The sequence below is a fragment of the Scyliorhinus canicula genome, chromosome 2 (assembly GCF_902713615.1).
Source record: "Scyliorhinus canicula chromosome 2, sScyCan1.1, whole genome shotgun sequence".
Classification (NCBI taxonomy): Eukaryota; Metazoa; Chordata; class Chondrichthyes; order Carcharhiniformes; family Scyliorhinidae; genus Scyliorhinus; species Scyliorhinus canicula.
Window position 1 is genome coordinate 86,606,143 of NC_052147.1, and position 22,224 is coordinate 86,628,366.

Below are 22,224 nucleotides of genomic sequence, written 5' to 3' on the forward strand. Positions count from 1 at the left end.
GGCAGAACTGTCCTTTGAGGAGAGGTTGTTTTGATTGAACCTGTAACCATTAGAGTTTAAAAGGATGAGAAGAGATCAGATTGAAAAGTATAAAATTCTAACAGGGCTGGACAGACTAGATGCAGGGAGGATGTTTTCCCTGGTTGTGAAATCTAGAACCAGGGGACACAGGTAGACAATTTAGGAATGAGATGAGGAAAAGTTTCTTCACTCAGAGGGTAGTGAACTTGTGGAATTCTCTACCACAGAAGATTTTAATGGCATCAAGGGGAATGGGATAAAGTGGGAATATGACATTGAGATCAAGGATCCACCATGATCATATGAATGGCAGAGCAGACTCAAAGGGTCGAATGGTCTCCTCCTGCTTCTAGTTTCATTGTTTTCATCCTACGCACCTTAATGAAATGAAATGAAAATAGCTTATTGTCACAAGTAGGCTTCAAATGAAGTTACTGTGAAAAGCCCCTAGTCGCCACATTCCAGCGCCTGTTCGGAGAGGCTGGTACAGGGCTTCATCCTGTGCTCAACTTCACATTTGAAGCAGAGAAGTCAAACAAACTCCCTTTATTTTCTGTGCTAGTTGAAAGTTGCCAATGGACTCTCTAGCTGCTGTCTATCGCAAACCTACCTCCACTGGTCAATGGACACGGTGGGATTCCTACAATTCCATGAACTAAGGTTGGCCTTGTTGGAAACTTTGCAAATAGGGCCCGAGCCTTGCTTATCCTGCAAGCATGATGACAATGGCCACCCTGATCACATCATCGCCAGTCGCATCGTGATTGTGTCCAAAACTGAAAAAGTGTTCAGTCTACCTCAGATTACACAAAAAAACTGAGCAATAGCCGTTAAACGGTTACTATGCAGAAGCAGCACTAGTGGCATTCGCTACTGAAAGCATTCTGCCGTCAAGACAAAGACGCCAAAGGGCAGCACGGTGGCCTAGTGGTTAGCACAACTGCCTCACGGCGCTGAGGTCCCAGGTTCGATCCCGGCTCTGGGTCACTGTCCGTGTGGAGTTTTCACATTCTCCCTATGTCTGCGTGGGTTTCTCCCCCACAACCCAAAGATGTGCAGGCTAGGTGGATTGGCCACGCTAAATTGCCCCTTAATTGGAAAAAATAATTGGGTAATCTAAATTTATTTTTAAAAAAGACAAAAAGACGCCCTGCCTATAACAAACAGGTTGTATGAATTTCAGTGCTGGCGTGATTTCAGGCATATAAGCTGTACGGCCAAACAACTGGTGGAGCAGATCAAACAGCATGCCCTGACTGCTAAGAATTACACTGAAAACCAATTTAAGAGTCAGTTAGCTCGCAGATAGCAAGCGCAGTTGAGACTACAATCATTTCAGTTATGATCGCATCGAAATGCAGAGCAGGCTCAAGGGACTGAATGGCCTACTCCTGCTTCCATTTCCTGTTCATTCGGAATTGCCTTGAGAAGGTGGCCCACAGTCTATTTCACAAAAGCGCACACATAGCTGTTAGGCAGGGAGCACTGGAGTAGTTCCAATTTCGGGTGGTGCATTACTTGGAGGGGAAACTGCAATGGTGGTGTTTCAATGCGCCTACAACCCTCGTCCTTCTTGGTGGTAGAACTCATGGGTTTGGGGGGTTCTGCCAAAATGGCCTTGGTGAATTATGGCAGTGCATCCTGCAGATGGCATGCATGAAAGCCACAGTGCAAAGAAAATGACTGCTTACAGTGGAGAACGGGATGTCAATCAAGCAGGCTGCTTTGCCCGGATGATGTTGAGCTTCAGTGTTGTTTGAACTGCACAATTCAGGCAAGTGAATACTCCTAAATTTAAGGAAATGCAAACCAAGTTTTTGCAAACTGCCCTCATAGTTTAACCCTCTAAGTTGCAATGTTGCTAAAACTAATTTAGCCTGTGCGTTTTATTTGCTGGTATAGTAGGAGATGGTGGTGTCATTCCCTCAAAATGAATGGAAGGATTTCTTGTCCTCCGGGGTGGGTGTTTATCCCCCATGTTATTGAAATCTATATTCTGGTGCATAAAAAACGTATAAAATAAGTTTTCAGAGAACACTTTTCCAATCTATTACTTCAGGAAAACAGGTAACAGGACAACTTGAAAATATGCTGGCATTAATCAGTAAGTCATTTGTACATTTCAAACTCCAGGACAGAGCCCAGGCTGAAACATCAAGGTTTCCCTTCTGTGTCTCAACAAGTGTAACAACGTGCCGCAGAAATAGAAAAAATGGAAATACATAGAACACAATAGAAATTTCCTCCACATGTATTGTGGATTTTCTTTTTAAAATTACCTTTCAATTTTCAGCATCTCCCGCTCTTCCTGCAAGCTGCTAGGGGTTGAAGCTGCAGCAAATCCCTCCAGCCCAGCCCAAAATGGCTCTGAACCAGGTCCTACTGAGTATGTTGGAGAAAGCGACTGGCTCAAAGGAGTGGAGGAGAAACATATCTTTGGTTTGGACTGCAGCCGCTCTACACTGACCGGAGTTGGGTTAATCCTTCTCGATGGTTTGGTTTTACTGAAATAAAAAGTTTAAAGATTATTTTGACTCATAAATACATACAAACATACATTAGAAGTAGGCTACTTGGCCCCTTAAGCCTGCTTCGCCAGTCAATAAGATCATAACTGATCTGATTGTAACCTCAACACATTCTCACCTATCTCCAAACACCTTTCATCCCCTTGCTTATGAATCTACCTGCCTCTATCTTAAAATATTCAGACTCCTACTTCCACCCTCATTTGAGGAAGAGAATTCCAAAGACTCTCAAACTTCAGAAAAGATTTCTCATCTCTGTCTGAAATGGGCATCATCTTTTTTGTTTTTTAAAACAGTACTAGATTCTACCACAAGTAGAAACAACCTCTTCACATCCACGCTGCCAAGACCTCTGAGGATCTGTACTTCTCAATCAAGTCGCCTGTCAATCTTCTAAACTCCAGCAGATACAAGCCTAACCTGACAAACCTTTCCTCATTAGACAACTAGCCCATTCCAGGTATTAGTCAAATAAACCTTCTCTGAACCGCTTCCAATGCATTTACAGGACAACACGGTGGGTCAGTAGTTAGCACTGCTGCCTCACGTCGCTGAGGACCCGGGTTCAATCTCGTACTTGGGTCACTGTCCGTGTGGAGTTTGCACATTCACCCCATGTCTGTGTGGGTCTCACCCTACAACCCAAAGATATGCAGGCTAGATGGGTTGGCCACACTAAATTGCCCCTTAATTGGAAAAAAATAATTGGGAACGAATGCATTTACATCATTCCTTAAATAAGGAGACCAATATTACACACAGTACTCCAAATGTGGTCTCACCAAACACCCTGTGTAACTGAAGCATAATCTCCCTAGTTTTGTAATAAATTCCCCATGCAATAAACAACAACATTCTATTAGCTTCCCAAATTACTTGCTGGACCTCCAAAATATATTTTTGTCATTCATGCACAAGGACACCCAGATCCTTCTGAATCTCAGAGCTCTGTAATCTCTTGCCATTTAGAGAATATACTTATTTGTTCTTCCTGCCAAAATGGACAATTTCACATATGCCCACATTATACTCTGTTTCCCAGGTTTTTGCCCACTCACTTAACCGATTTATGTTCCTTAGTGGCCTCCTTATGTCCTCTTCTCAAATTACTTGCCTACCTATCTTTAGGTTATCAGCAAAGTTAGCAACCATACCTTTGGTCCCTTCATCCATGACATTTATAGAAATTGTAAAAAGTTGAGGCCCCAAACACTGATCCTCTGCCACTATTATTACCAGGAATGAGGTTCTGCTGAGTGTTTGAGGAGGATACAATAAAGATGCATAATTACTTCCTCAGCCCCACACTTATTGATGTTGTGACAAGCCGTTTACGGGTTCAATTCATGTGGTGCTGGCGCCAATAATAGGAAATGAGGGAACTGATTTATTGGGACAGACTTAAATCATGCTGTGAGCAGTGCCCTGGTGAATTGAATGACTTGGGTAAAATAAGGGCTTTAAACTAATAAGAGCAAGGGTTCCAGTAAGGCAAATAATGAAGGGAAAAGTAATTCTGTGAAGCAGAGTAGCAATTAGAAATCTCGGAGATTGTGTCAGGAAGAGAAAGAGTGTTTAACTATGTACCAGGACATTATTAACTAAAACACATCAGGGAAAGAAAAGTTAAAACAGAAGGTGCTATATTTGAATATACAAAGGATTCATAACAAGATAGATGCATTAGCACAAGAACCTGATCTGATACTAAGACATGGCTGTGGTGTGACCAAATATGCAAAGTAAACATTCCACGGAATTTGATTCTTTTATAAAGAGATAGACAAAATGGAGGAAGTGTGTGAAAATCCTCCAGTCGCCATGCTTTGGCACCTGTTCAGGTGCACAATGAGAATTCAGAATGTCCAGTTCCCCAAACAAGCACGCCTTTCGGGACTTATGGGAGGAAACCAAAGCACCTGGAGGAAACCTACGCAGACACTGGGAGAAGGTGCACTCAGCACAGGCAATGACCCAAGGCGGGAATCAAACCCTGTGAAGGTGCTGTAAAGCAACAGTGCTATCCACTGTGCTACCGTGCAGCCCAAGCCCAGAGGGCAGCATGGAAGCCCAGTGGTTGTTAGGTAATTTGGGCATTCTGAATTCTCCATCCGTTGAAAAAAACTATTAGCACAAGTATTGCTAGAATTGAGGAGTGATCTGATCAAAGTCTTCAAGATATTAACAGAGAAAGACCTGGTAGATAAAGATCAACTATTTCCACTGGTTGGAGGATCTAAAACTTGAGGGCATAGTCTAAAAGTTAAGGCTAGACTGTTCAGGAGAGATGTTGGGAAGCACTTCTTCACCCAAGGGGTGGTAGAGGTTTGGAGCTCTCTCCCACAAACAGCAGTTGAAGCTAGAACAGTTAATAATTTTAAATCTGAGACAGATTTTTGTTATGCAAAGATATTGACGGATATGGGCCCAAGGAGATTCATGGAATTAGGTCACAGATCAGCCATGATCTCATTAAATGGTGGGACGGGCTCGAGGGGTTGAATGGCCTCCTCCTGTTCCTGCCTTCACAGTAGGTTACTGTACATAAATTTGAGCTCACGGGATTGAAGATAGTATGGGGTTGAGAAAAGAAAGTAGGAAGAAACTGATCATTCTCATAGCATCCGCCTAGTGAATTGCTGCAAAGATCAGTACTTGGGCCTCTTTTATTTACAACCTGTATCACTGATACAGATGAAGGGACTCAGTGTAATATGGCCAAGCTAGCTGATGATACAAAGCTAGATGGAAAGGTAAGCTGTGAGGACATAAGACTTTAAAGGATATACATATTGGTTATGGAGTCTGCACGTTCTCCCCGTGTGTGCGTGGGTTTCCTCCTACAGTCCAAAGATGTGCGGTTAGGTGCACTGGCCATGCTAAATTGCCCCTTGGTGTTCAAGAAGGTTGGGTGGGATTACTGGGTTATGGGGATAGGATGTGGGCTTGGGTAGGGTGCTCTTTCCAAGAGCCGGTGCAGTCTCGATGGACCGAATGGCCTCCTTCTGCACTGTAAATTCTATGAACATGGCTTACAGACAGTGCCACCTTCCGCAGACCCTCTTCCGTTGGTTTTCCTGCCCTTACACGTTTCCCCCAATGCTCCCCCACAACCCTACCCACCCCCGGCTGACAGCTTAATTTTTCTCAAAGAAATCAATGAACGGCTGCCACCTCCGAGCAAACCCCTGCAACAAACCCCTCCCACTCCATCAGTTTCTTTTTTTAATATATAAATGTTTTTATTCTCCATTTTCACATTTTCCTTCAAAATTTACACCCCACCCACAGACAGTAAACGGTAACAAATACAAAATCAATCCCCTTAACAATAACAACGATCCCATCCTCCTACCACCCCAACAACGGCCCACCTGTCAATATATGCATCCAATAAAACAAACCCTCCCACGGTGGAAACAAAAAACAAAGGAGAAAAAGAAAAAAGGAATCCCGGACCGCCCATGGTCACCAGTGTCCACCCCCCCACACCCACACACCCACACACACACACACACACACACACACTCAACACCGTCCAACCTCTGAAAGAGTGCCGTACATGATACCCAAGAGTTGTAAACCCCCCACCCCCACCCCTCCCGTCCACTGCCTCTTGTAAAACTCCTTCCACCAACCTCAGTTCCTTCCCCCACAACTTTCCACCCCGGCTAGACGACTCGGGCCCTATTCTGCCAGGCTCCGATGGCCGCAGCCCCTCCCCCCACCTCACTCCCGTTCACTGGCTGGCTTAGACCGGCCAGCGTGGAGGCCCCCGCCCGGGTCCCTTTCCCCCTTGCCCGAACCTAGGAAAGCCCAAAAATCCCCTTTTAGCACACAAACCCCGCATATCCACCTACACCCCAAAGAGCCCTCACTTTGAGTGAAAGTCCCATCACTTCCCTTGTCCAAATATATACAACATCGTCTCCTTTAGCCCATACACCCGCACGCAGTGAAACAAAAACAAAAAAAAAGAAATTACAGTCACGAGGTTACATCGGCACATGGCCATTTCTCAATTCTGCCACAGTCCTTCTGCCTTCGCAAACTCCTCCGCTGCCTCCGCCGTTCCAAAATAAAAGTCCTTGAGCTTGTAAGTCACCCTCAGCTTCACTGGATATACAATGCTGCACTGCACCTTGCTAATGTTCACCAGGTTGAAAGCAGCCCGCCTCCTCGCCAGCTCCACCGTAAAGTCCTGGTATACACGTATACCAGCTCCAGCCCACTGCACCACCCGCTTCTGCTTGGCCCAGCACAGGACCTTCTCCTTCACACTGTACCTACGGAAGCACAGAGTCACTACCCTTGGCGGCTCTCTCGCCTTTGGTACAGGCCTCCACGACTGATGAGCCCGATCGCCAGCATCGCAGCAAAATACTGTCGGTCTCGGCCCTTCAACTCCTTCGGGCAGCCCCACAATCCTCAAATTCTGTCGCCTGGACCTGTTTTCCAGGTCTTCCATTTTTCCTTGTTGATCCTCATTAATCTCCATCACCTTCCGCATCTCCTTCCCCATCGATGGAAGTTGATCACCTTGCTGCAATAATGTCTCCTCCCCTTCCTTCAGCGCCTCCCCTTGTGCCCGCACCTCCGCTCGCCAACGCCGTCGTCACCGGGGAAATCGCCTCCTCCACCAGCACACTCAAAACCTCTCTCATCTCCTTCCTCATTGTCTCCATGTATTTTGTAAACTGCCTTTCGAATTCCGCAGCCATCACCTTAGTTATTTCTTCAGCCGTAAGCAATGCGGCCTCCCCTGGTGCTCCAGCCTCCATTTTCCTTGGTGACCCCGCGGTGACCTTTCTACTCCCCAACGAACTTTCAGCTGTTTTCTCAGCCGGTTTCTTACTGGACCCCGACATATCCCTTCCCTGTGCTTTCTCCTGGCCTTCGCTGCCCCTAGGACCGGGCGTCAATCCCCGACAATGCCATTCCCGAACGGGAGCCCTCCAACACACGGCTGCCTCCAGCCCACCGTCACTGGAAGTCAGCCGTCACCGCTTCTTCAATGGCCTTGGTGAGATCTTTTCACAGTTGTTCCCTCTGCTGCTAGAATTCAGCTTTCATAAAGGCCCTCAAGTCAGCTTGAAGCCTTTAAGCTCGCCCTTCCCCCGCCTGCATGCTGGAAGAGGCTGGAAGAGTCTTTGCTGCAACTTCAGCCAAATCTTTCACTGTTTCTGCGGGTCTGGTAACCAAGAAACATACCATTCCTGGGGGAAAGTACTCCTCTAACATTCACCTACGCCTTTTCATCAAAATTCCACCCCGTATTGATTTTAAAAAGAGCTCTTTTCTGTAACCTTGGGCAGGCGCTCTAGCATTAACTATCTCACAAGCCACTCATTTCAAGAGTCTGGGATGAAGTCCATCAGGATGCAGGGACTTGTCAGCCCACAGTTCCAACAATTAGCCGAGTACTACTTCCCTGGTGATTGTAGTTTTCTTTTCCATTTCTAGGATGTTACTTATATCCACTATCTTGAATACCAAAGCATCAGCTTAATTCATCTGCCGTCTCCTTATTTTCCATTATCAATTCACCTACCTCACTTTCTATCAGAGTGACACTCACTTTGCTAACTCTTTTTTAAAGATCTGTAGAAACTCTGGATGGACCTTTTCCAAAATCGCAAGGTTCTGGATTAGGCGAAAAAAGCTGTGTGAAACTTGCTGGCTACACAGGTGCCTTTTCTCACCTCATTAAAACAACACTCTGTGCAATGGTGTGTGTGTTTGGGGGGGGGGGGGGGTCTAAACATGCTGGCAAAGCCAGAATTCTGAGGTAAAAATGATACCCTGATCCCCCATCCCCAACTCAGAGATCAAATCCCCCCCCCCCCCGGCCCACCAATAGCGAGATTGGTACCTCACTCCCCAAGGAGATCAGGACCCCAGCAGTCAAGGGGAACATCCCCTAACCCTCAGATCACAGAAGGGCAACCACCACCACCACCTCTCTCCCTCCCCCGCACTTGCAAGCATTGGAGTGCCATGACAGATGAGGGCTACCTGGGGGCAGTGTCAGGGCAATGCCCAGCCATGTCCCTCACCACCCAGGGTCTATGCCCACTTCTGTGCCCTTGGGGCGGTCACCACGACTGATTTTCAAAAATGAAAACTGGAACGTGATTTGCAACTGCGTGATGTCACGCCAACTGGGTGGGAGAATATGGCGTGGGCGGACGTAATGGCATCAAGCCCGGTAAATATATGTCAATATATTTAAAATTATGGCAATCAGGATCATGCCCTTTCTGGGAGTAAACCTTAACACGTCTTCAGCAGAGAGGCAGGGAAGATCTGAAACAGAGATCCCTCCGACACAAATCCCATTACGGCCATCTCGCATGATTTAGTGGCCATAACAAGATTTGCGCCCAAGGCGAACGGGCCAACTAAATCACACCCACCCCTGAGGGGTTCTCCGTCAGTGGGATCCTCTGCTTCACCGGCAGCCACTCACACCCATGAGTTTCCTGATGGCGTGGGGTGGCCACAATGGGAAACCCCATTGACCAGCTGGGGGAAAAGGAGAATCCTGCTGCCGGCAGGGAGGCGCTGCGCTTGAAAACGGGGCTGACAGGACGGAAAATCCCACCCTCTCTCTTTAGATTTCTAGCCAGCTTTCTTTCATATTCTAATAAATGTAATAATCGTAGAGAAAAGCTTCATACAGTAGTACCATAACAAGACTGGAATTTATATAAGACATTACATATTCTCAGGTCAGCCCGAAGTGTTTTACAATTAAAGTACTTTTGAAGCATAGATACTGTCTTAGGACAACAATGCAATAATGAGCTAGTGGAGCTCATAACGAGAGCAGAATGGTGCTTAATGTAGCCAAAACTTGCTCAGAAGCAAATAAAAGTTTTTGTTGGAAGAAACCTCAAAATAGAGTCACAAAGAAAATGATAGAGGTGTACATATGGTCTGATTGCCACAAGATTGAGATGAGCAGCAGAAATGATTCACCAAGTTACTCAAAATCCCATCTATGTAATTGACCAATAGCGGTAGCAAAAAATTGTGCAGGAGATAGAGCAGCTCATTAGTCCTGTCACAGCAAACGGGTTGAAAGATTCCGGAGAAGCAAGGACTGATTTAGGAAAAGAAAAAAAAAGCCCCCAGTAAATAGATCGTTTTTTTTTTAAACAGAAAAATTGAAACTCAAAAAGAATTTGATCAGGCTGTGCTGAGAAAACATTTATATGCCTTGAGCACACATTGCGAAGAAAATCAAGTGAATGAGGGAATCTGAAAAGCTCCAGATTTGTCCTGCCATTCAAGGAAATGTTGCCCAGCTACATGGCTACAATTTGCTGCAAGCTCATCAGCATGTAGCTTCACGTCGGCTGAAGAATCCCCTAAACTCACTATACAGTGTGATCGATAGAATTCAAAGAGAACTAATGTTTGGAGAGAGAGGAAGATATGCGGCTATACACGTGTATGGTTCAGCAGGTGACATTTTGCCTCACACCAACTAAATGACTAAAATTGGGGATAAAATATTAGTATACATAACAGTGGAGGAATTTGAAAACAAGGATAATAACGTTTTTTTTTTAAATTAAGGCATTATTTAACCAGGGCCCACAGTGTTGCAGAAATTCAAGCAAACATTACCGCTCAGACAGAAGCCAAGGTAGTTGTCGATTTTGGAACATCAAATTCTCATATTTACAGTGATGTTAAAATATTAAACCACCCCAAGGCACTTCAGAGGAGCTAGCAAAATAAGACTGAGCCACATATTATGCCACCAATTGTGGCATAATTGTGGGATTTTCACACACTTCCTCCATTTTGTCTATCTCTTTGTAAAAGAATCAAATGCCGTGGAATGTTTACTTTGCATATTTGGTCACTCCACAGCCATGTCTTAGTATAAGATCAGGTTCTTGTGCTATTGCATCTATCTTGTTATGAATCCTTTGTATATTCAAATATAGCACCTTCTGTTTTAACTTTTCTTTCCCTGATGTGTTTTAGTTAATAATGTCCTGGTACCTAGTTAAACACTCTTTCTCTTCCTGACACAATCTCCGAGATTTCTAATTGCTACTCTGCTTCACAGAATTACTTTTCCCTTCATTATTTGCCTTACTGGAACCCTCGCTCTTATTAGTTTAAAGCCCTTATTTTACCCAAGTCATTCAATTCACCAGGGCACTGCTCACAGCATGGTTTAAGTCTGTCCCAATAAATCAGTTCCCTCATTTCCTATTATTGGTGCCAGCACCACATGAATTGAACCCGTAAACGGCTTGTCACGACATCAATAAGTGTGGGGCTGAGGAAGTAATTATGCATCTTTATTGTATCCTCCTCAAACACTCAGCAGAACCTCATTCCTGGTAATAATATATCCTTTATTGTCATAAGTAGGCTTACATTAACACTGCAAAGAAGTTACTGTGAAAAGCCCCTTGTCACCACATTCCGGCGCATGTTCGGCTACACAGAGGGAGACGTCAGAATATCCAAATTAACAACAGCACGTCTTTCGGGACTTGTGGGTGGAAACCGGAGCACGCGGAGGAAACCCACGCAGACATGGGGGGAACGTGTAGACTCGCACAGACAGTGACCCAAGCCGGGTATCGAACTTGGGACCCTGGTGCTGTGAAGCAACATTGCTAACCGCTGTGCTACCGTGCCACCCACAGTTCAACGTATGTTGTTGGTTTCTACATAAGCCCACTTCTAAGTGGGAGATGTCTTAGCCCTAGCACTGTGCAAGGATTCCTGATCACAGTTGCAGTGAACAGTATCCAACTCCTTTTAGAATTTAGAACAGTACAGCACAGAACAGGCCCTTCGGCCCTCGATGTATGTGCCGAGCAATGATCACCCTACTCAAACTCACGTATCCACCCTATACCCGTAACCCAACAACTCCCCCTTAACCTTACTTTTTAGGACACTACGGGCAATTTATCATGGCCAATCCACCTAACCCGCACATCTTTTGACTGTGGGAGGAAACCGGAGCACCCGGAGGAAACCCACGCACACACGGGGAGGACGTGCAGACTCCACACAGACAGTGACCCAGCCGGGAATCGAACCTGGGACCCTGGAGCTGTGAAGCATTGATGCTAACCACTATGCTACCGTGCTGCCCCCTAACCACTATGCTACCGTGCTGCCCCCTAACCACTATGCTACCGTGCTGCCCCCTAACCACTATGCTACCGTGCTGCCCCTACTATACAGTCCTCTACAACTCAAAAGGCAGCATGGTGGCGCAGCGGGTTGGCCCTGGAAATAATGAATTGGGTACTCAAAATTTTTTTTAAAAGATTCCAACTGAACAACAGAGAGGAATGCCTGGAGTTACAGATATTGTTACCATATCGGCCCACAACTTTTCACAATATACATTAACGATCTGGAAGAAGGAACTGAAGGCACTGTTGTTAAGTTTGCAGGTGATACAAAGATCTGTAGAGAGACAGGTAGTGTTGAGGAAGCAAGGGGGCCGCAAAAGGATTTGGACAGGCTAGGAGAGTGGGCAAAGAAATGGCAGATGAAATACAATGTGGAAAAGTGTGAGGTTATGCACTTTGGAAGGAGGAATTTAGGCATAGACTATTTTCTAAATGGGGAAATGCTTAGGAAATCAGAAGCACAAAGGGACTTGGGAGTTCTTGTTCAAAATTCTCTTAGGTTAACGTGCAGGTTCAGTCGGCAATTAGGAAGGCAAATGCAATGTTAGCATTCATGCCAAGAGGGCTAGAATGCAAGATCAGGGATGTACTTCTGAGGCTATATAAGGCTCTGTTCAGACCCCATTTGTAGTATTGTGAGCAGTTTTAGGCCCCGTATCTAAGGAAAAATGTGCTGGCCTTGGAAAGGGTCCAGAGGAGGTTCACAAGAATGATCCCTGGAATGAACAGCTTGTCGTATGAGGAACGGTTGAGGACTCTGGGTCTGTACTTGTTGGAGGTTAAAAGGATGAGGGGGGAATCTTATTGAAACTGGATAGAGTGGACGGGGAGAGGACGTTTCCACTTGTAGGAAACACTGGAAGCAGAGGACACAATCTCAGACTAAAGGGACGATCCTTTAAAACAGAGATGAGGAGTGATTTCTTCAGCCAGACATCTGTGGAACTCTTTGCCGCAGAACGCTGTGGAGGCCAAATCACTGAGTGTCTTTAAAACAGAGATAGATAGGTTTTTGTCAATAAAGGGATCAGGGGTTATGGGGAAAGGCAGGAGAATGGGGATGAGAAAAATATCAGCCATGATTGAATGGCAGAGCAGACTCAATGGCCTAATTCTGCTCCTATGTCTTATAGTCTTACCTGGGATCACACTGCTCTCTATAAATTCCTTTATGCTGCAGACAAGGTAAACGTATTGCACTGCCATCTCAATCCATCCAAATATAATTAACTGAAGTCATATGTAAGCAATTCACTTAGTTTATCTTTAATTTTCAGTTGAAAACCAAGGGAGCCTTGCATCCTCTACTTTTGAATAGTAGACAAGTAAAACTAAGCTAAGCAAGTTGAATTCAGCTAATTTTGTGCACTACGTAGAAATGAGAAATCCAGTTGCGATTTCCCCACCTAATAAGTATTTTTAAACAAAAGAACATGAGCGCTCTACAAAGTGGTAGTCCTATTAAAGCCTATTTTGTTCCTCAGAGGCAATGAACGATTTGTCTTAGTTTCAATTTTGTCTACTTGATCTAATTTCTTGAAGTGACAATTGCTCCATTTCCCAGTTGTATCTGGACGGACGTCTCATTTTTTTTCCTCATATGCTCAGTACAAACAGGAACTCTTGAAGAACAGAAATGAGGCACATGATATCTATTGATGTAACAGAATACAAATATTATTATATTTAGCTCACTAAATCTAAACAAGGCAAGAGTTTTGTATTCTCATCTTCTGTTAATTAATGAACTTGTATCTACACATCTTTCATGACCTCAGGATGTCTCTTGCAGTTACTTTTGGTCTGTAGTCACTGTTATAATGCAGGAAATATGGCAATTAATTTGTGCTCCCAGAAGAAATAATAACGTAAATGACCAAATAATCTAGGTTTTTCGTGATACTGAGGAATACATAATCGAAGAGAACACCCTGCTCTTTGAATTAATGCAGTGAGGTCTGTTACATCCACCTTCACTTAATGTCTCATCTGAAAGAACGCACCTATAACAGTGCAGCGCAAGAGTGCTTGGATTGCGTTCAAGGCTTTGGGTGGGGTGGAATTTGAATACACAATCGGATTCAGAAGTGAGACTACTACCCACTGTGCTACAGTTAAGGAACAAATAAACATGACATTCAACTTTGAGTTTAAACTATAAAATCATATTTATAACAAATAAACTGAAGTAGAGAATCAAAACAGATTTCATTTCATTAAAGATCTTCAAAAAAAAAAACACACAACTGAATCCACACTTCAACTTTCCAAACACTTTCTAACCTGGGCCAATACAGCCTCAGATTTATACTGATGCAATCAGCAGCAATTTGTCCGTTACCACGTACTCAGAAATAGCCAAATGTCGCTCTGCCTGAGCTAGGACCTATCAAAACCAGAAAAATTGAAAATTTAAGCCTCACAGAACTTTCTCAAGTAAAATACAATGGAACCCAACTGACATGGAGCTGAGCCTAGCCAGAGTCAGGCTATTAATGCTAAATTTCAAGCACCGTTACTTTATTGGCTAACTTCAGAATAAAGCAGTCTCGCTACACAGAATGGGAAGAAGCCCTTGTTTGTCAGTTTACAGTTTGATGTTAATATACAACAGGACATGTTCAAGTTAAAATGTTAATGTTGTCAGAATTTTTGCACTGATGTCACTTAAAATTGCTCCCACCACTCGTGATTCATAATCAACAATAACTAAACAAGTAAAATTTGAAAGGGCAAGATCTACAACGGAGTGGTGCGGCTGGAAAAATTGGAAACTGAAAACTTACAGAAGTTCAAGTTCGCCATTAGGGGGCAGAGGGATTCACCTCTCAAGGTGCCAGTTATTCATTGACTTTAAGGAGTATAGAGTAGTCAGCAGGGGGGGGTTCATTTTTCAGTTCAGGTTGGGTTAAAAGTTAAAAAAAGGTGGGCAGACGCCAGGTAGAGGGGGGGTGTAAAGGTGTTTAGGCTGTTTGCTGTTGCCACGGTTGTTTTTTGTGTTCTTTCTTCTTTGTTATGTATATATTTGAAAATGCCTCCAATAACATGTTTTTCAAAAAATAATTTATGCCCAAAATGTGTACATATTTAAAATGGAAGGTTTGCATTTGAAAGCCCCTTTCACCAAATTAAAACCTCTCGAGCACTTTATAGCTAACTTGTGCACAATAAGATCCTGCACAATAAGATCCTGCAAAGAACAAAAATGTAATGACCAGATTTTTTCTCCAAAAGTGACATTGGTCAAGGAATAAACATTAGTCAAGACATCATATAAAGTAGGGTTGTGTAACTTTTTACATTCGCCCAAGAGGGCAAATGAAGCTGGTGTTGAACGTTTGTAATGAAAAATGGCATCCCTGACAATGTAGCAAGTCTTCCATATTACATTGGACTGTCGGCCTTCTGACTTAGAGGCGGGAGTGCTGTCACTGAGACACAAATAAGACATTGAAGAATTCCAATTGTGAACATTTACCTGTGAACATTTACTGAACTGTGATTAATCCATTAATACAGATTTACATTTACCTGTGAACATTTACTGAACTGTGATTAATCCATTAATACAGATTTACATTACCTTCCCATGGTTATTGTACCCACAGGTGGAAATTCCTCCAAGTTATTTATATTTAACTGAGGAGTAGGCTGAGCCATACCAACAGACTCTATCCTCCTCTTATTGCCACTCCAAGTTGCACAATCCTCTTCGGCTGGGCTCTTTGTCAAGTCTTTGGTTACCTGTCGGCCACTGACTAACATGTTCTTCTTCTTGGCACGCCGCAGGGATTGGCTTTCAGGGCCTTGGATGATGAATTGCCCAAGGTTGGCCCTCTGAGCTGACCGTCGCTCACCATAGCGTGGCGCCATGCTACAGCTGAACTCCGGGCTAACTGGCGAGTCCAAATTGTACAAGTCGCTGTTTGACTTTGAAAAGGAAGAGCCATTGGACGAGGGCGACTGGAAGAAACTGCCCGAGTTAAAGGAATTGTTTGGCGTATCTGGGAATAACTGAGCTCGAGTCCCTTTCGGTGTCTCTGTGTTACTGCCACTTTTTTCTGTCTGGCTATTTTCATTCCAATCCCGATGGCACCGAGCATGTTTCAGCCCCTTGACAGAGGATGTCTTTGCAGGAGTCAACGGAGCATTTGGAATTAGTTGGTTTGTCTGCTCCCTCAAAAAATTTAAAAGGAAGGGTACAAAGTCTCTCCGGAGGGAGTTATATGCCAGAAGCTTGTCGCTGAATTTACCATTCTGTAAACAGAAGAAAAAAAAACTTCAGAAATGGTGGTCACACATAGAGAGACATCTTTGAACTTGTGACCTTATTACTGGGGGGGGGGCCTCCCAGGCCCCCCGGGGGAAGAGGGTCTCCCAGGCCCACCCGGGGGGGGGGGGGGGGGGGGGGGGCAGGGCCGAGGGGGGTCCCCCAGGCCCTGGGGGGTGGGGTCTCCCAGGATCGAGGGGCGGGTCTCCCAGGCCGAGGAGTGGGGTCTCCCAGGCCCGAGGGGGGGGGGGGGGGGGAGGTCTCCCAGGCCCGAGGGGGGGGGTCTCCCAGGCCCGAGGGGGGGGGGGGGGGGGGGGGTGGGTCTCCCAGGCCCGGGGGGGGGGGGGGGGGGGGGGTGGGTCTCCCAGGCCCGAGGGGGGGGGGGGTGGGTCTCCAGGCCCGAGGGGGGGGGGGGGGGGGGGGGGGTGGGTCTCCAGGCCCGAGGGGGGGGGGGGGGGGGTCTCCCAGGCCCGAGGGGGGGGGGGGGGGGGGGGGGGGGGGTCTCCCAGGCCCGAGGGGGGGGGGGGTGGGTCTCCCAGGCCCGAGGAGGGGGTCTCCCAGGCCCGAGGGGGGGGGTCTCCCAGGCCCGAGGGGGGGGGGGTCTCCCAGGCCCGAGGGGGGGGGTTCTCCCAGGCCCGAGGGGGGGGGGGGTGGGTCTCCCAGGCCCGAGGGGGGGGGGGGTGGGTCTCCCAGGCCCGAGGAGGGGGTCTCCCAGGCCCGAGGGGGGGGGTCTCCCAGGCCCATGGGGGGGGGTCTCCCAGGCCCGAGGGGGGGGGTCTCCCAGGCCCGAGGGGGGGGGGTGGGTCTCCCAGGCCCGAGGGGGGGGGGGGGGGGTCTCCCAGGCCCGAGGGGGGGGGGGGGGGGGGGCCTCCCAGGCCCGAGGGGGGGGGGGGGGGGGTGGGTCTCCCTGGCCCGAGGGGGGGGGGGGGGGGTGGGTCTCCCAGGCCGAGGGGGGGTGGGGGGGGGTGGGTCTCCCAGGCCCGAGGGGGGGGGGGGGGAGGTCTCCCAGGCCCGAGGGGGGGGGGGGTCTCCCAGGCCCGAGGGGGGGGGGGGTGGGTCTCCCAGGCCCGAGGGGGGGGGGTGGGTCTCCCAGGCCCGAGGGGGGGGGGGGGGTGGGTCTCCCAGGCCCGAGGGGGCGGGGGGGGGGGGTCTCCCAGGCCCGAGGGGGGGGGGGGGGGGGGGTGGGTCTCCCAGGCCCGAGGGGGGGGGGGGTGGGTCTCCCAGGCCCGAGGGGGGGGGGGGGGGGTGGGTCTCCCAGGCCGAGGAGAGGGTCTCCCAGGCCCGAGGTGGGGTATCTCCCAGGCCCGCGGGGGGGATCTCCAGGCCCGCGGGGGGGGGGGGGGTCTCCCAGGCCCGCGGGGGGGGGGGGGGGGGGGTCTCCCAGGCCGCGGGGGGGGGGGGGGGGGGTTCTCCCAGGCCCGCGGGGGGGGGGGGGGGGGGGGGTGGGTGTAGGGGTGGGGAGGGTCTCCAGGCCCGAGGGGGGTGGGTGGGGAGGGTTTCCCAGGCCCGAGGGGGGGGGGGGGTCTCCCAGGCCCGAGGGGGGGGGTTCTCCCAGGCCCGAGGGGGGGGGGGGGTCTCCCAGGCCCGAGGGGGGGGGGGGGGGTCTCCCAGGCCCGAGGGGGGGGGGGGTCTCCCAGGCCCGAGGGGGGGGGGTGGGTCTCCCAGGCCCGAGGGGGGGGGGGGTGGGTCTCCCAGGCCCGAGGGGGGGGGGGGTGGGTCTCCCAGGCCCGAGGGGGGGTGGGTGGGTCTCCCAGGCCCGAGGGGGTTGGGTGGGTCTCCCAGACCCGGGGGGGGGGGGTGGGTCTCCCAGATCCGGGGGGGGGGGTGGGTCTCCCAGACCCGAGGGGGGGGGGGGGGGGTGGGTCTCCCAGACCCGAGGGGGGGGGGGGGTCTCCCAGGCCCGAGGGGGGGGGGGGGGGGTCTCCCAGGCCCGAGGGGAGGGGGGGTTCCCAGGCCCGAGGAGGGGGTCTCCCAGGCCCGAGGAGGGGGATCTCCCAGGCCTGGGGGGGGTGGGGGGGTGGATCTCCCAGGCCCGGGGGGGGTGGATCTCCCAGGCCCGGGGGGGGTGGGGGGGGTCTCCCAGGCCCTCGGGGGGGGGGGGGGGGGAGGGTCTCCCAGGCCCGAGGGGGGTGGGTGGGGAGGGTCTCCCAGGCCTGAGGGGGGGGTCTCCCAAGGCCCGAGGGGGGGGGGTCTCCCAAGGCCGGGTGGGGGGGGTCTCCCAGGCCCGAGGGGGGGGGGGTCTCCCAGGCCCGAGGGGGGGGGGGTCTCCCAGGCCCGAGGGGGGGGGGGGTCTCCCAGGCCCGAGGGGGGGGGTCTCCCAGGCCCGAGGGGGGGGGGTCTCCCAGGCCCGAGGGGGGGGGTCTCCCAGGCCCGAGGGGGGGGGGGTCTCCCAGGCCCGAGGGGGGGGGGTCTCCCAGGCCCGAGGGGGGGGGGTCTCCCAGGCCCGAGGGGGGGGGGTCTCCCAGGCCCGAGGGGGGGGGGGGGGTCTCCCAGGCCCGAGGGGAGGGGGGGTTCCCAGGCCCGAGGGGGCGGGGGGGTCTCCCAGGCCCGAGGGGGGGTCTCCCGGCCCGAGGGGGGGTCTCCCAGGCCCGAGGGGGGGGGTCTCCCAGGCCCGAGGGGGGGGGTCTCCCAGGCCCGAGGGGGGGGGTCTCCCAGGCCCGAGGGGGGGGTCTCCCAGGCCCGAGGGGGGGGGGGTCTCCCAGGCCCGAGGGGGGGGGGGTCTCCCAGGCCCGAGGGGGGGGGTCTCCCAGGCCCGAGGGGGGGGGGGGGGTCTCCCAGGCCCGAGGGGGGGGGTCTCCCAGGCCCGAGGGGGGGGGGGGTCTCCCAGGCCCATGGGGGGGGGGTCTCCCAGGCCCGAGGGGGGGGGTGGCTCCCAGGCCCGAGGGGGGGGGTCTCCCAGGCCCAAGGGGGGGGGGGGGTCTCCCAGGCCCGAGGGGGGGGGGGTCTCCCAGGCCCGAGGGGGGGGGGTCTCCCAGGCCCGAGGGGGGGGGGTCTCCCAGGCCCGAGGGGGGGGGTCTCCCAGGCCCGAGGGGGGGGGGCTCCCAGGCCCGAGGGGGGGGGGGGTCCCCCAGGCCCGAGGGGGGGGGGGTCTCCCAGGCCCGAGGGCGATCTCGTCTCCCTCAAACTGCACCCCCGTGGCTAACGGCCTGGCTTGAGCAGAAAAGGCCTCGGGCCCCATTTCCACCCCAACCGGCATCCGGGCAGTAGCCGCATCTCCCTGGTTACCTGCGCCGGCCGCCACGCTGTTTGAAGCCAGCTCACCGCCTCCTCCGCCGTCACCTCCTCCCTCAGCAGCAAACCCAAGACCGCCGCCATGACTGGGCCCCGAGCTCGGCCGCATGCGCCGTAACCCCGCCAACCGCGGCGACGGCGGGAAATCTGGCCGGATCCCAGAGAGGAGCCACTGCCTCCGGATCCACTCCCCGTCCGCCAAATCACCCGGGATCCACTCCCCGTCCGCCAAATCACCCGGGATCCACTCCCAGCCACCAAATCACCCGGGATCCACTCCCAGCCACCAAATCACCCGGGATCCACTCCCAGCCGCCAAGGGACATGGGATCCAGTCCCCGTCCGCCAAATCACCCGGGATCCACTCCCAGCCACCAAATCACCCGGGATCCACTCCCAGCCGCCAAGGGACATGGGATCCAGTCCCCGTCCGCCACATCACCCGGGATCCACCCCCAGTCCACCAAATCATCCGGGATCCACTCCCAGTCCGCCAAATCACACGGGATCCACCCCTCCTCAATGAAATCACTCAGAATCCACTTTAATTAAATCATAGGGGATCCACGGCCACGCCAATTACCAAGGACTCGCCCACGCCGCTAGATCTCTGGGATCCATTCCCGTCCCAATGCAATCACCTCCCCAGTTAACCTTCTTGGGATCCATCTGCCACTGTCCCAAATAATTCACTCAGGACACACTTCGGTCCAATTAAATCGATCAGGATCTATCAAAATCATTTATGATCTACTCACACCCCAATTAACCCATGCAGATCCCAGACCTCCAAGATTGAACTAATTGGAGATTAATCTCCAGGACAATGTGTACAACGTTCGTGAAAAATCATGAAGAGATGTACAAGCCAAAAAGATAATGCTGGAAAATCTCAGGAAAAGAAAAACAACAAACTACAAAGGGGAGGGGGAAGTTAAATTAGAGAAGATAGTTTGCAATCTAACGTAGAAGGTCACAGTCCAAAGTTAAACTCAATGTTGAGTCCAGAAGAATGTAATGACCCTAATTGGAAGCGAAGGAGTTGTTCTTTGAGATTATATTGGGCTTCACTGGAGCATTGCAGCAGGCCGAGTTGCCATGAGAGCAAGATGCTGAGTTGAAAAGACAGGAAGGTTGGAGCCATGCTTGCAAAGGTGCGGGCAGAGCGGTCACAGCGTGATCCTGTTTCGTCTCAGGATCCACTCTCACCCCACTTAGCCTACTCAGAATTCATCCTACCTCAATTAACTCACTCAGGACCCACCCTCACCACAATTAACCAATCTGGATCCACACATACAAATTAAATCACCCATTACCCACTTACGCACCATCGCTGCGTTGGCCGCCCAGTAGTACCCACAGAGGTTGGGCAACGCCAGCCCCCCCTATCCCTGCCTCGTTCCAGGAACACTCTTCGAACCCTTGGGAGTCCCATGCGCCCACACAAATCCCGTGATACTCCTGTTGACCCTCCTGAAAAAGGCCTTTGGGATAAAGATGGGGAGGCACTGGAACAAGAACAAAAACCTCGGGAGCACCGTCATCTTGATGGACTGCACCCTCCCCGCCAGTGACAGCGGTAACATATCCCACCTCTTAAACTCCTCCTCCATCTGCTCCACCAACCTTGTGAGGTTGAGCTTGTGCAGGGCCCCCCAACTCCCAGCCACCTGGACTCCTAGGTACCTGAAGCTCATCCCTGCCTGTTTCAGTGGGAGCCTACCAATCCCCTCCTCTTGATCCCCCGGATGCACCACAAACACCTCGCTCTTGCCCAGGTTCAGCTTATACCCCGAGAAACCCCCGAATTCCCCAAGGATCCTCATCACCTCCGGCATCCCCCCCACCGGGTCCGCCACATACAGCAGCAGGTCGTCTGCGTACAGTGACACTCGATGCTCCTCCCCCCCCCCCCCCCCGCACCATGCCCCTCCAGTTCCCTGACTCCCTCAATGCCATGGAGAGGGGCTCAATTGCCAACGCGAAGAGCAAGGGGGACAGGGGGCACCCCTGTCTCGTCCCCCAATGCAGCCGAAAGTAATCCGACCTCCTCCTATTCGTGGCTACACTTGCCATCGGGGCCTCGTAGAGCAGCCTCACCCACCGAATAAACCCCTCCCCAAACCCAAACCTCTCCAACACCTCCCACAAGTACTCCCACTCCACCCTATCGAAGGCCTTCTCCGCATCCAACGCCACCACTATCTCCGCCTCCCCTTCCACCGCCAGCATCATAATGACATTGAGGAGTCTTCGCACATTTGTGTTCAGCTGCCTTCCCTTCACAAACCCCGTCTGGTCCTCATGTATGACCCCCGGCACACAATCCTCTATTCTAGTGGCCAGGATCTTTGCCAGCAGATTAGCGTCGGCGTTCAGCAACGAAATCGGCCTATATGATCCACACTGCAGAGGGTCCTTGTCCCGCTTCAGGATCAAGGAAATCAGCGCCCGCGACATAGTTGGTGGCAAAGTCCCCCCCTCCCATGCCTCGTTAAAGGTCCGGACCAACAGGGGGCCCAACAGGTCCAAATACTTTTTATAGAATTCCGCCGTAAACCCGTCCGGCCCCGGCGCCTTCCCCGACTGCATGCTCCCTATCCCTTTGACAACCTCCTCCAACTCGATTGACGCCCCTAGTCCCTCCACCCGCTCCTCTTCCACCCTCGGGAAACGCAACCTGTCCAAGAAGCGCCCCATTCCACCCCCCTCCACCGGGGGCTCAGACCGGTACAGTTCCCCATAAAAGTCCCTGAAGACCCCATTGACCTCTACTCCCCTCCGCACCACCTTCCCGGCACTATCCCTCACTCCCCCAATCTCCCTGGCCGCGTCTCGCTTCCGGAGCTGGTGCTCCAGCATCCTGCTCGCCTTCTCCCCGTGTTCATACACCACCCCCTGTGCTTTCCTCCACTGGGCTTCCGCCTTTCTAGTCGTCAGTTGGTCAAATCTGGCCTGAAGGCTACGCCTCTCCCCCAGCAATCCCTCC

At 51.3% G+C, this 22,224-nt stretch overlaps 1 protein-coding gene across 3 annotated transcripts in view; it reads right to left on the reverse strand.

The window, feature by feature from the left end:
• Positions 1-19,696, reverse strand: part of cdan1 (codanin 1) — a 135,163-nt gene extending 115,467 nt beyond the window's left edge. The window contains exons 1-3 of one of the 3 annotated variants that reach the window (XR_005458509.1): positions 19,227-19,696; positions 15,315-15,988; positions 2,301-2,525 (exon numbers count right to left, since the gene is read on the reverse strand). Coding sequence is in view for 2 of the 3 variants with exons in the window: in XM_038782046.1 (XP_038637974.1) it covers positions 2,301-2,525; positions 15,315-15,988; positions 19,227-19,316 (989 nt within the window). In the remaining variant the exon portion in view is untranslated. The remainder of the gene's footprint in view (positions 1-2,300; positions 2,526-15,314; positions 15,989-19,226) is intronic. The other 2 variants (XM_038782056.1, XM_038782046.1) reach the window with 2 other exon arrangements.
• Positions 19,697-22,224: the final 2,528 nt, after the last annotated feature.